This window comes from Nothobranchius furzeri, chromosome 12, assembly GCF_043380555.1.
Source record: "Nothobranchius furzeri strain GRZ-AD chromosome 12, NfurGRZ-RIMD1, whole genome shotgun sequence".
Lineage (NCBI taxonomy): Eukaryota > Metazoa > Chordata > Actinopteri > Cyprinodontiformes > Nothobranchiidae > Nothobranchius > Nothobranchius furzeri.
The window spans coordinates 70,903,318-70,917,122 of NC_091752.1; the positions used below are offsets into that span (position 1 = coordinate 70,903,318).

The window sequence follows — 13,805 nt, forward strand, 5'->3', positions numbered from 1 at the left end:
CACACACACACACATAGTAACTTTTGACCAAGCCTTCAAGTTGTGTGTTTTGTGTCCTGTAGAGGAAGTGGGCCGGCCTCTCCATAGGTCAGGAGGTGGAAGGTAAAAGCTTCTTTCTTTGACTCCCATCGATAGCTGATCTGTATTAAAACGCGTCGCTGTGCTGGTTCACGGTGTGAGAGTTCCCGCCAGAGCAACGCTCATAAGAAGTGGGCTTTACACAGTGCAGGCCAAAGGTTGGACACGCCTTCTCGTTCAGTGTGCTGTCTTCATCCTCATGACCACTTACATCGGGAGATTCTCACTGAAGGCGTCAAAAATGTGAATGAACACATGAAGAGTTAACAAAAACTGAAATAACTGAAAACACGTTTTATTTTCTGTTTCCTTCGAAAGCCACCCGTGGCTCTGATCACTGCTTTACACACTCTTGACATTCTCTCGATGAGCTTCGATGCTTTTCCAGCGGTCTTGAAGGACCACCTGCTGAAGCTCATCAATAGAATGGTCATGAAAATAACGACAACGCTTTGAACGAGAAGGCGTGTCCAAACGTTTGGCCCGGACTGTAGATGGGTTTCCTACAGGCTCGGTGGAAGTTCCGATTCTTGAGTTATTTCAATCGTTTTAAAGCGTTTTTCTGTGTGAAAGTTATTATAATGGAGAACACGACGGCCCCAAGCAGAAGGAGGGTTTGTCTTATGATACGTGTCCTTGGGCAAGACACTCAACCCACCTTGGCTGCTGGTGGTGGTCGAGGGCAGCCTCGCCTCGCCCAGAGCAGCTGTGGCTATATCGTAGCTCATCGCCATCAGTGTGAGTGTGTGTGTGTGAGTGAAGTGGGAGTCCTCTGACTCGGAAAGGCGCTGTACAAGTGCAGGTCATCATCATTTATCTACTGTCGCAGACATTTTCTCCCTTTAGACGTAACTTTTGCCTGTTTGAACGTGTGACGTCTGGTTAGCGCTAGCTCCGTCTTTTCTGTTTTCTGATTGGATTTTTGTGGTCTCTTGTTCGTCAACAAAACTGTTGCTCAATATTCGTCATAACTGCGTTATTATTGGTGTGTGTGTTTTCATTTTCGTTTCATTTTATTCCGTGAAAGTGAATTGGTTCTGAAAAAAACCCCCAAAATGATTTAGGCCCTGTCCACACGTAGCCGGGGATCTGCCAAAACGTAGATATTTTTCTACGTTTTGGCCTGTCGTCCACACGAAAACGGAGTTTTTTAAAAACTCCGGCCAAAGTGAAGATCTGCGTTTTCTCCGTTTTGGGTGTCTGCGTGTGGACGGACAAAACCGGATGTTCAAGGTCTGCAACGTCACTTTCTGCGACAAAACATGCTGACATCACGTGTGCGACCTGTGTTTACGCTAGCTGACAGCATGGATGCCCTCAGAGCTGCGCTTGCTTTATCAATTGTCCAAGCGCTTTTTGCTTGTTTGGTTTTGCAAGCGGAATTACTGCTGCTTGCGGAAGACCACAGACGAAGGACGAGGTTAAGAACGGGGGAAGTACTGCCGCCTACAGGTCTGGCATGTCCTTAACAACGTATTTATCCGGGCACGTGTGGACAGAGTTTCTTTTTAAAACGCGGTGGTGTGGATGCAAGTTTTTGGAGGGGCGGATATTCGTTTTTAAAAACCCCGGCTACGTGTGGACCAGGCCTTAGTCAACGAAGTTAACACGGGTGAGATGGATCTGCTGGCCGTTCCGAATCCGAAGGAGTGCACGCTCACTCCAGATCAAGTCCATCGAGATCTGGTTTTGGGGGAAGTGTGTCTGCAGGTGGTTGTTCCGAGAGGCCGTCGGGAGATGTGCTGAGGCCTTCGTTGGGTCTCAGTGAAGTCCAGATCTTTCTGGAGTGTGTGTGGGTGCTTAGGCTCAGGCTGCTGGGCCTTACGGTTAAGATCTTCATTAATAATGCTGATCTCGGTGTCATGGTTCTGTGAGGAGGTCTAACAGTGGAACTTCTGTTGGTTCAGTGTCCAACTACAACTTTGACAAGACCAAGCAGTGCATCGGCGCCATGACAATCGAAATCGACTTCCTGCAAAAGAAGAGCACCGACTCCTCTCCCTACGACTCGGACAAGATGGCCGCCGAGTTCATCCAGCAGTTCAACAACCAGGCCTTCTCTGTCACTCAGCAGGTTTCTACCGGCCAGCATCTAAACCCAAACACACACACAGTTACCTTTGAGAGTCGATGTTCTGCTAATCCTTCTCTGTTCTCTGTTACTCAGTTAGTGTTTAGCTTCTGTGACAAGCTGTTTGGTTTGGTGGTGAAAGACATCGACGCCATGGACGCCAGCATCCTCAAAGGAGAACCAGCTTCTGGGAAGAAACAGCAGAAGGTACCTGTTGTGAGACCAAACAGCAAGACAGTAGAGCGGAGCTGGTTTGTGACTCCGGTTTCTGTGGGTGGGAGGAGCCTGTGATCCTTTTGTCGTTCTAACGGAGCTTCGTTGGGATTCACGTCCGTCACTCGTGGGAATCTGTGATCGTTCTGAGCCGCAGCATCAGTTCAGTAATTAAACTCCAGAAAGTAAGTTGGAAAATTGGATCTAGGAGCTGAAATACACCAAGTACCCAAGTACCCATGCGGCTAGGTGGTAGTACCGGAGAACACGGGCTGCGTGAGCTGTATGTGTATCAACTACATTACTGACCCTTTTCACAGAAACCGGAAGGAAATGATGTTTATTTTCTTACAGACGCTTCCATCCAAAGAGACTCCCAGGTTCCCTACCATGCGTGTTTTTGGTCTGTGGGAGAAAAACTTGCTTGGCTTGGATCGTTCTTCAGACTTTCTTTAATCAGAACCAGAACCCCATTTCCAGTGGGGGAAAACGTCACGGAGGGTTGGGAACCTCCACAATGTAAGAACCAGGAGGCCCAGTCATTTATCCCAGTGACCTTCATCCTCATGTGTGAACTTGTGGATCTTGGACTCTGGTTGAACCGCTCCACCAGCCCGCTGGACCGCGAGTGGTAGACCCTGTTTGAACAGACTTGATGCCCGATAACTCGTACAGCTCAGTCAGTGTGGGAGCCATGATCGAGGCGCCCTGGTCCATTGGGATCTCTTTTGGGACCCCAGCGCTTAAGATGACCTGAAACCAGGGCCTGAGCCACGCCCTTGGCAGGGATGCTGCTGTGCACGGCACCACCTCTTATAGGTTAAAGGTGTTGCATAGTCCACTAGAACCAACGCTGAAGTCCCATGCTCCGATCAAGCAGTCTGATTAAAACCATTCTGATGCAGTTGACTGGCACCTCCATTAATGGGAGGGGCCACAGGGGCCCTCTTGGCATGGCCAGAGGATTCACCAATCGGCATTCTGGGCAGGGCGCACTCCAGTGCCCAGCCAGTAAAATTCGGACATGATCCGAGCCGTGTGGGCCGCCCTGGATGACCACTTCCCGAGGGCTCTTTAGCGTCAGCAGTTCATTTTCGTTTTGGGTGTTGTGACTCACCTGGTAAAGCTAATCTCCAATCAATGCAACAAAGGGGTAGGCGGCACAGAGTCAAGGCACATCATGTGACCATCAATCGTCATCACTTGGTCGAAGGCAGAGTGTCGCAATGAGACGGCTCCAGCGGAAAACTCCCTTTAACCCTCCCACTGTCCTAATGGGTGTGACCCCGTGAGGAAAGCTGACCAATGAGCAGGACTGATGGTTTATCCCTTCAGGTCCACGTGGCAGGGGTGAGGAGTGAGCACCACCTCACCCCTGCCACGTGGACCTCAAGGAATAAACCATCAACCCTGCTCATTGGTCAGCTTTCTTCACGGGGTCACACCCATTAGGACAGAGGGAGGGTTAAGGTTGAAGCAGGGAACCCGTGTCGGACAACCCCGTGTCACTGCTGAACACTGCTCCCCCCCGACATGTAACTGATGGTCACGAACACACCCTCACCCATCCCATCAGCTGATCACACCCTGGCCTCTCCATTCCCAGAATGAAGGGGTGCATTGGGAAGGATAACCGCGGCCTGAACCTGTTACCAGCAGCAACACGGGTTACTTATGCACCTCACCCTGCCTGTACTTAGTTAGCTCCCCACATGCATTAACCACCACCTCAGGCCAGACCAGACGCTGATGGATGAGGATCTGAGAACATTTAGAATCTGCTAGCACCTGGAACCCTTTGAAACCCTTCCAGCACCACAGAGACCCTCCATCTCCCGGACAGAGTCCCTATCGAGCTCCATCAGGGGGACGTTCCCGATGCAAGTGTCCCGTCCGTCCGCACTTTCAGCAAATAGCTGAAACTAGAGTCCCTAAGTCCGCGGTATCAGGTGGTTCCAACGTTGTTTCTGTTGCCCACGGAGGGGAACGTGGACACCCGGAGACTCCGGCCCAGGCAGTTGCCCACGTTTCCTGTACCTGTGCTGATGGAGCAGAATAATGACCGTGTCTGATTCCTCTGGCAGATCGACGTGGGTCTGATGGTCGGCAACAGCCAGGTGATTTTTGAGAAGGCAGAAAGTTCTTCCCTCACGTTAGTGGGTACGTCTCCGACCAGCAGAGCAGAAATCTGCTGATCTGGCACTGCACACCAGTTTGATTCACCAGTTTAGAGAAGGACGCCGAGAAATGCTGACAATAGGGGTGTGTGTGTGTGTGTGTCTGTGTGTGTGTGTGTGTGTTTGTGCACGCTCGTGTGTGTGTGTGTGTGTGTGTGTGTGTGTGTGTGTGTGTGTGTTTGTGCACGCTCGTGTGTGTGTGTGTGTCTGTGTGTGTGTGTGTGTGTTTGTGCACGCTCGTGTGTGTGTGTGTGTGTGTGTGTGTTTGTGTGTGTGTGTGTCTGTGTGTGTGTGTGTGTGTGTGTGTGTGTGTTTGTGCACGCTCGTGTGTGTGTGTGTCTGTGTGTGTGTGTGTGTGTGTGTTTGTGCACGCTCGTGTGTGTGTGTGTGTGTTTGTGCACGCTCGTGTGTGTGTGTTTGTATGTGTGTGTGTGTGTGTGTGTGTTTGTATGTGTGTGTGTGTGTGTGTGTGTGTTTGTGCACGCTCGTGTGTGTGTGTGTGTGTGTTTGTGCACGCCCGTGTGTGTGTGTGTGTTTGTGCACGCTCGTGTGTGTGTGTGTGTTTGTGCACGCCCGTGTGTGTGTGTGTGTGTGTGTGTGTGTGTGTGTGTGTGTGTGTGTGTGTGTGTGTGTGTGTGATTCTGCACCAACAGGAAAGGCAAAGACCAAAGAGGCTCGACAGACGATCATCAATCCTGACTGGAACTTTGAGAAAATGGGAATTGGAGGCCTGGATAAGGAATTCTCGGACATTTTCCGCAGAGCGTTTGCTTCCCGAGTTTTCCCTCCTGACATTGTGGAACAGATGGGTGAGCGGGGAAGTTCGTTAGTGACTTAATTAGGATTTAGTCACTTGTCTACCAAACCAGGGAGCACGTTTTAACCTCTCAAACCTTTTTAAACTGATGGGAATGAAACAGAACCGGAATATCACGTTTGTTTATAGGTGAAAATTAGATATGATGACAGAATGTTTGCTCCCTCACGGTCTGACTCCTCTTTTCTTACTCCGTCTGTGGTTTCTGTAGACTGCTTTCCATGACTCTTACTTGTCCATCCTTGTTCCAGGCTGTAAGCACGTGAAGGGCATCCTGCTGTTCGGACCTCCAGGATGCGGTAAAACCCTGATGGCAAGGCAGATTGGGAAGATGCTCAACGCTCGCGAACCGAAGGTCGTCAACGGACCGGAGATTCTGAACAAGTATGTGGGAGAGTCCGAGGCCAACATCCGCAAACTGTTTGCCGAAGCAGAGGAGGAGCAGAAGAGGGTAGGAGACTTTCCTTCAGCACACAACAACAGAAGGAAGACCAGATCAAAAGCAGCATCTGTGTTTCAGCTGGGAGCCAACAGCGGCCTCCACATCATCATCTTTGATGAGCTGGATGCCATCTGCAAGCAGAGAGGAACGGGCGCTAGCAGCACGGGCGTGCACGACACCGTGGTCAACCAGCTTCTGTCCAAGATCGACGGTGTGGAGCAGCTGAACAACATCCTGGTCATCGGTGAGGACTTCAGAGAGGTGCTTCACCTCATCTCCGCCAGCTACACAGACTCCTGCTCCAGCCGGACAGATTCTGGTCTCCACGCTGGACCGAGGACTGAGAGCCAGGAGGGAAGACAGATTATCTAGAGAGATGAGCTGCTGGCGCGGTAGAAACACGGCAGCCAGACGTCTTCTGAGGAGATTTAGCTGCTGTTGTAGATTTTCTGCACTTTTCAGTCACAAGACCGCAGATGTAGATCAAACATCGTGCCTTAGACATGAACCCGGTACAAACATGCACACATACAGAGCAACACGCTTTAAACGTGTCCTGTATGGTTCACAGGCCACGTGCTTCTGAGTTATCCGGTAAATACTCGTGTGTGATCATCAGATGTTTCCCGTGATGACCCTGTTGCTCCTCGTTCTCCGCAGGAATGACCAACAGGCCCGACCTGATAGACGATGCTCTGATGAGACCTGGCAGGTTTGAGGTGAAGATGGAGATCGGTGAGTGGCTGTGAGGACATCAGGCCCTTAAACTAACAGACACCGCGTCAGACCTATTACCGGGGGGGGGGGGGGTCACATTTATGGGTTAGGAAGGTCCCATCTCAGCTCTTGCCTCGTTCACCTGCATCCTCATCAGAGTTCCTCTCTGATGAGGATGCAGGTGAGCGAGGGTGATGGGAGGTTTCTGTGGACCGGTGGATCGTTTCAGACAGGAAAGGATGTGAGCTGATGATGACATGAGGTTAAAGATGGAGGGTGAGATACTGGAGAGCTGATCAGTTCAGATCGGTCTTGAATGAACGGCGCCACCTCTTCCTTAGAGACGAGAGTTCCTGCCTCCCGTGTTTGGACGTTTCATCTCTCCTTTTCCCTCTCTGCCTCGCTGCTCCGTCATCCAGGTCTTCCCGATGAGAAAGGCCGCGTCCAGATCCTAAACATCCACACCAGCAAGATGCGAAGCTTCAACCTGCTGGCCATGGACGTAAACGTCGTAGAGCTGGCAGCAGAGACGAAGAACTACAGCGGCGCAGAGCTGGAGGGGCTGGTCAGGGCGGCGCAGTCCACCGCCATGAACCGACACATCAAGGTCGCCTGACGCTTCGCACCGACATCTTTTAACATTTATTTATAAAATTTACTTTGTTCAAAATAACGTTTTTTTGTTGAGGAGGTCCTTCTAGTCGTAAAAAACGAGAAGAAATTACAAACGACTCCCCGCACCGAGGCCTGGTTTCAGGAGACTAACGAGAACGTGATTGTTAAAGGAACGTTTTAACATCTGAAGTCACTCAGGATTTCATAACATCTCTGCTCAAACTAATGACCAAACCTTGTGTGAACCTTGTGTTTTAGGCCACGTCCACGGTGGAGGTGGACATGGAGCGGGCTGAGAAGCTGCAGGTCACCAGGGCCGACTTCATGGGATCCCTCAACAACGACATCAAACCCGTACGCCGCCCGACCACGCGCTGGCACAGCGACGGACAACCGTTCCTCATTCTGCTCTCGTCTTTGTTTCCAGGCCTTCGGAACAAACCAGGAGGATTATTCCAGCTACATCATGAACGGGATCATCAAATGGGGCGACCCGGTTACTCATGTCTTGGATGACGGAGAGCTGCTTGTACAGCAGACCAAGAACAGCGACCGCACTCCGCTGGTGGCCGTCCTACTGGAGGGTAAGACCTCACACGCAGACGTCACTCCGAGCACAAAGCAGGAAAAACAAACCCTTGCTCTGTGGCTGTGAAGGTCCGCCTCACTGCGGGAAGACGGCCCTGGCGGCTAAGATAGCGGAGGACTCTCAGTTCCCCTTCATTAAGATCTGCTCTCCAGACAAGATGATCGGACACTCTGAGATCTCCAAGTGCCAGGCAATCAAGAAGGTCAGGCCTCTTTGCAGTTGTACACCTGAAACATTTATCTATCGATGACTTCCGGTCTCCACCTCGGCCCAGGTCTTCGATGACGCTTACAAGTCCCAGCTCAGCTGCGTGGTGGTGGATGACATTGAGCGGCTGCTGGACTACGTCCCCATTGGACCTCGTTTCTCCAACCTGGTCCTGCAGGCTCTGCTGGTGCTGCTGAAGAAACCTCCACCCAAGGTCAGAGGTCTCCTGACGTCAGTGCTGGCCATCAGCCAACATCTAGCAGTGGACAGAACCAACACGTACCTCAGTGTTAGTAAAGTTTACTGACGGATGGACGCTGAGTCGTCTAAGGTTTGCTGGTCGTGGCGGCCATCTTGAACTGGGCAAGAAGGGGATTAAAGAAATGATGCTCCTCCATCAGCGTGGAGTTGCTTAATCTACATTCGACACAAAACCAAACAAAAACAAGTCGTGTGTGTTGTGTCTACCACTAGGGGGCACTACAGGGTAAGAGTAGTAGGTCAGAAAGAGAAGAAGCGCTCGAGTGAGAAGTAAACATGGAGGTTGAATGAAGCTTACTGCCTACTCGTGCTACTTCCTGGTTCCACGGCTGACCGTAACACTGTGTTCCTCCTGCAGGGCAGGAAGCTGCTCATCATCGGAACCACCAGCAGGAAGGATGTCCTGCAGGAGATGGAGATGCTGGATGCCTTCAGTACCACCATCCACATCCCCAACATCTCCACTGGAGAGCAGTTAGTGGACGCTCTGGAGGTATTTATTGTTCTCGCTCACTCGGACGTTGGCTGTCGCGGTGTTTGTGACGTCTCCGCTGCCTTTGCTGTGCTTGCAGCTTCTAGGATGTTTCACGGATAAAGAGCGAGCCAGCATAGCTCACCAGCTCAAAGGAAAGCGCGTCTGGATCGGCATCAAGAAGCTTCTGGTGCTCATTGAGATGTCTCTGCAGGTACGGATGATCTTTAAGTCGCTGGGTGGGGCTAACCTATCTTTGATCTGATTCTAAACGTTATAAAAACATATTAAACCAGATTATTGTTTATAACGTGAGTCGGATTCATTAAAAGACGACATCTGTGCAAAAGAAGGCGATAAACTGTGTGCTCCTTATGAAATGTTTCCATTTGTTGTCATTGAAGCCACAGTTCCATCAGTACCTACTCAGCATGACTCAGTTCGCTTTGGTTTGGTTAGACTGCATTTCCATCAGTAACAGGTTCCAGGCTGTGAGTCTGAGTCTGGCACTGAGCAGCTAGGGCAGCGGTCTCGAACTGCCACTCCCGAGGGCCAAAGTCCAGCATGTGTTAGTTGTTTCCCTGCTTCGACATTTGAATCAGCAGGTGATAAACAGGCTGAACAGCTGATTTGATCCCCCCGAGGCCAGGAGGCAGCATCGCTGATTTGTCAGTTTTCTGCCTGCTGCCTTTTTGGTTCACCAGAGCGTTCAGCATCACCACCGCGTCCGCCATCTTCGTGTTGTTGAGATCTCCTCAGGCCTAGGGTTCATGCAGCAACCCCAGCGTGACGAGCCCACCCACTGGAGCCATTTCTCAGTTGTAATGGACAACCGCCAGAACCGTGTAGCGTCGAGCTGAATCAGGTCGAACTGCTCCGAGTGCGTGCTAGTGAAACTGCAGCTAAGACATCTCCAAGCACAGATGCGACACAAGCCGGCTTGTGTCTGACGAGTGCAGGAGCCAGGAAAGCAGCACAGCCATGTGGTGTTGTTACCTTTGTTTATGCCATGACGTCAGCTGACTCGTGTGGTTCTTCCCTCGACCCACCCGCTCTGGTGTCTGTGGACAGAAGCACTGGGCCACCGTACTTTTGTTGATCACCACGTATTCTGAGTGAAGTTCATCTTCATGTGCAGGACAGTCAGGCACGGGGTTATGTGTGTTTTTAACTCCAGACAAATACACAAAAATCTCCACCTTTGGCCCATAAAAGAGGTCAAAGTAAAAAAGATTTTAAAGTAACAACCGCAAATAAATGGACGTTTCAACATGAGGCTACGAGGGAGCGTCAAGGAAAGGCTGGTCTTGATCCAAACCTGGCTGCTGCACTAGACACTCAGGAGGAACCAGATGCAAGTTTTAGTGGTCTGGAGGGCCGGTATCCAGCATGTTCCGGTTTAGGCCAGCCTGAACCTGGGTAGATATGAGTGAGCTAGCGGCGTCCGCCTCTTCTGACTGATGGAAGGTCACGGTCTGCTGAGGGAACTCCACGGTGCTGACGACTCCTCCACGGTCGGTTCCCCTACCCAGAGCCTGAACGGTGCGGGTGAAGGCAGGTCAGGACAGGCGGAGAGCGGCGGAGCCGTGGGTAGGCTTCATCCCCATGGCCTGCAGCGCCCTCTGCTGGCCGGAGAGGATCACTGCAGCCTGAATCAACACCCCCTGATTTCCATCAGCAGGTGATTACGGGCCTCTGCAGAGCCTGGTGAGCAGGTGATTCCACCTCTGAGTCGGATGTGTTGGAGCAGAGAAACCACTAAAACGTGCTGACACCGGCCCTCGGGACCAGAAATGAATACCCCTGCTGTGGAGCATCAGTGTGCTGCTAAGATCTTTTCTAATGTGGCTGTTTCTCCAGATGGACCAGGACTACAGAGTGACCAAGTTCCTGACTCTGCTCAGAGACGAGGGAGCGTGAGTACAACCGCTTCACACTAAACGCAACAACACCCTCCCCCTTTTTGTTAAATTCCAGCTTTAACATTGGCTGTCCAGCTCCTAGCTAGCATTAGCCCCTCGGCTAACCTCAACAGCTTTATTTTACATCACCAGGCTGAATGAAGGCAATCAAATCCGAATGTAAGAGGCTCCTGCTGTTCACTGGTAAGGTCCTCAACATAGCAGTGGAACTAGAAGTAGTGGGTCTTGTTTTTAGAATAGTGTGGTTCCGTGTAGACGAGGAATCGATGCTTTATGGATTTTCTTCATTAGGTGCTTTTGTGTCCCTGATGCAGTTTTCATTCTGTCACACTCTGAACTTGAGATTGTTTTCCAAACCATCTCCTCTTGCTTGAACTACTGCAGCTGGCAATTCACCTGTCAGATCAAAACCTCCCTGAACGTCTACGGGTGGTCCACAGTGCCTAACAGGATGTCAAATCGACATACATGGACTCGCCCATCTTGGCTCATGGCGGGGAAGGCTGTTGTTGGTCTAGCGTCCAGGAAACAGCAGAAGCTAGCCGTTAGCATTAGCAGCTCCACCACACTGCAGAGCTCCTCCAGACTTGTGACATAAAACATCAACGTTGCAGAGCAGACAGTCAGTGGTAGAGTCGTGCTGCAGTTAGCCAATCAGAGGAGAGATGTCCACATATCAGGAAGTGAGAACTGCCATGTTCTGCCACGCTCTGCTGCAGCAGACTTGTCCATGCTGATCCAGGTGGCTCTGGGCTGTTTTTAGCCCCTCGAGTACGACATGCAGGCATCCATTCCTACCAGACACCACTGCAGATGCACTGACCGAACGAGCGGCCCACACTTCTAAAGTAACTGTCGCACTTCTACGACACCAAATGTCAGTTAAATATTTTCAAACTTTTCCACTCCTCCTTTTTGCAGTTGGTTTGTATGTTGTGTAATCCGTCGACTCTCAGCAAACGCTAAAAGTTCAGAGCTGAAGACATTCATGCCCATGAAGAGTGCATGTGTACCTCCAGCTACACCGAGGGTGTTCCTCAACGTCAAGGCGCCTGGCCTTGTGAGGCGATGTCTTGCGAGGCCAGGCGCCTTGCTTACAAGGACACTGTCCTTCGTTGGTCAAAGAAAACGGTTAAATGGAACAGACTTGCATCACGTGACCGCGGCTTCCACGGCGGTCATGTAACGTCACGTCACACGGGAGATAACGTTATATTTTATACGTATTAGTTTCAACATAAATATATAACGAGCCTTTTACTTTTTAAATTGTGTATATGTTTATTAAATTAAATAAGTGAGTTACTACCCGCTAGTGTCACGTTCTGAAGTAAGGAGGAGGTTAGGACCCAATATGCAGAAGACCCCAGATGACACGAGGCAGGAGCGTTTAAAATTAAATCCTTTATTTAGGAAGATGCGCCCCAAAAATCCCAAAGGGACAGGAAACCAAAAATCAAAAGTCCAGGAACTCAGGACACTGAAAGCTCACCAAGAGCACCAAAACCTGGAGACGTAAAGCTCAACATAGAGCACTAAGACCTGGAGACAGGAAGCTCAGACAGAGCACGAACAAACGCTGACAACAATACAATGGGCAGACACCAAACAGAGACAAGACAGGGCTTAAATACACAGGGAGAACAATTAAGGAAACAGGAAGCAGGTGTGTGGAGTGAGGGCTGGAGGGAAGGCAGGTGACAATGATTACCTACAGTAAATTGGGAAACAGAACCAAAGGAGGACAGATGAACCTAAAACTATAAACACAAAACTAAACCTAAAGACTGAGGGAAGGACTCACACACACACAATAACACACACATACACTCACTCACATACACTGAACTGGGGACAAAGAGGCTGGAGCTACAACTGGAGGGGCTGAGGATGACCAAATGAACACCGGACCTGAGGGAATGATATGAAGGCCAACAAACAGAAGACACATAAATGAGACGCAGACAAAGGACACATGAGGGCGCTATGAGACACAGAAGGGAATCTAGAGAGGGATGGAGAGACATCAGGAGACATGAAGGAAGACGCAGACGCAGACCATGACAGCTAGCCACCGAAGCTGCAGCTACTAAGCAACTAACCAACCATAGATAACTTCTTTGGATCTAAAGAAAACATTTTAAATTAGCTGACTTACTTTTAAACTTGAAATTTGTCCACGAAGTAGCTGCCAGCTTCTGATCCGCCGTCCTTTTGAAAATACCGCGGTGTATTGTGGGTAATTTTTGACCAAGGCTAGGCTACACGACACCTCCCGTGTATCCTCGTTCAGCTAGCTAAACGGCTAACAAACGGAGAACACACGCCTCGGTAGAACATGAACATTGGAACACGTCTTGGCGGCTCCTGATGACGTATCTCCTAGGCAACCGGGGCGGGGCCAAGACATCAAGGCAAGCTTCCTTGGCATTGAGAAACAGCCCGTCTGTCTTTCTTCTGGTGCTGCAGCATCCCTGCTGTTTTACTGCTGTTACTAACACACCTGTTGCCCGTTTAGTTGGTGATTCAGCACAACTTCAGGAAAACGAAGCAAATCTCACCTTCCTTTCCCTTCTTTATCTAGCGACCGCAGTTTCTTGGACTAGAAGCATCTGGCACACTCAAGGAAACATCTCAGCTTCTAAGAGTCTCCTCTGGTAGCAATGAAGAGAAGCAGAAAGCCGTCGCTCTCATGGTTCCACCCACAGATCCCAGTATCTGCACACAAACCCGGTCCAGGAGCAGAACTGTTGTACCCCAGCATGTTTCCACCATGGCACCACCGTCCCCCCCCCTCGTCATCACCACCACCATCGCTGACAGCACTCATCAACATATCACAGCGATGTACTGGAAGTTGTACTGTTATAAAGCTGTTATCTGTAAAGAAACTGCAATAGATGATTGTAAAAACAAACGTGTTGTATTGTGCAAACCCAAAAGAAGCAGCTGTTCTATTCGTTGTACCTGTTGTATCTTAACTAGACGTGAAAACAGAATGTGCAAAAACTGTTGGACTCGTTTGGATATCGAGGCTTTTAGTGACTAGTGGCTGTAAAAAGTTTCATGTGTAAATGTAGCCTCTTTAAGAGAAAAGGGTAATTATTGATTTGTATATAATAAATATATATAAATACATCATAAAGTGACAGTATATGGCAGAAATATGATTACGTCATCGTTCGTCAGCAGGATCTTCCTCGCTGTGGCTCCTCACGTGTTGA

The 13,805-nt window shown here is 50.1% G+C and overlaps 1 protein-coding gene across 1 annotated transcript in view; it reads left to right on the plus strand.

The window, feature by feature from the left end:
* The window catches only part of nsfa (N-ethylmaleimide-sensitive factor a), a 37,071-nt gene extending 23,690 nt beyond the window's left edge, over window positions 1-13,381 (plus strand). The window contains exons 4-20 of the mRNA XM_054750861.2: window positions 63-102; window positions 1,986-2,152; window positions 2,246-2,356; window positions 4,447-4,522; window positions 5,193-5,348; window positions 5,608-5,807; window positions 5,877-6,042; window positions 6,459-6,533; window positions 6,935-7,122; window positions 7,389-7,484; window positions 7,558-7,714; window positions 7,788-7,921; window positions 7,994-8,140; window positions 8,546-8,680; window positions 8,760-8,873; window positions 10,520-10,575; window positions 13,166-13,381. Of these exons, the coding sequence (XP_054606836.1) occupies window positions 63-102; window positions 1,986-2,152; window positions 2,246-2,356; window positions 4,447-4,522; window positions 5,193-5,348; window positions 5,608-5,807; window positions 5,877-6,042; window positions 6,459-6,533; window positions 6,935-7,122; window positions 7,389-7,484; window positions 7,558-7,714; window positions 7,788-7,921; window positions 7,994-8,140; window positions 8,546-8,680; window positions 8,760-8,873; window positions 10,520-10,575; window positions 13,166-13,187 (2,040 nt within the window). The 3' untranslated portion in view covers window positions 13,188-13,381. The remainder of the gene's footprint in view (window positions 1-62; window positions 103-1,985; window positions 2,153-2,245; window positions 2,357-4,446; window positions 4,523-5,192; window positions 5,349-5,607; window positions 5,808-5,876; window positions 6,043-6,458; window positions 6,534-6,934; window positions 7,123-7,388; window positions 7,485-7,557; window positions 7,715-7,787; window positions 7,922-7,993; window positions 8,141-8,545; window positions 8,681-8,759; window positions 8,874-10,519; window positions 10,576-13,165) is intronic.
* Window positions 13,382-13,805: the final 424 nt, after the last annotated feature.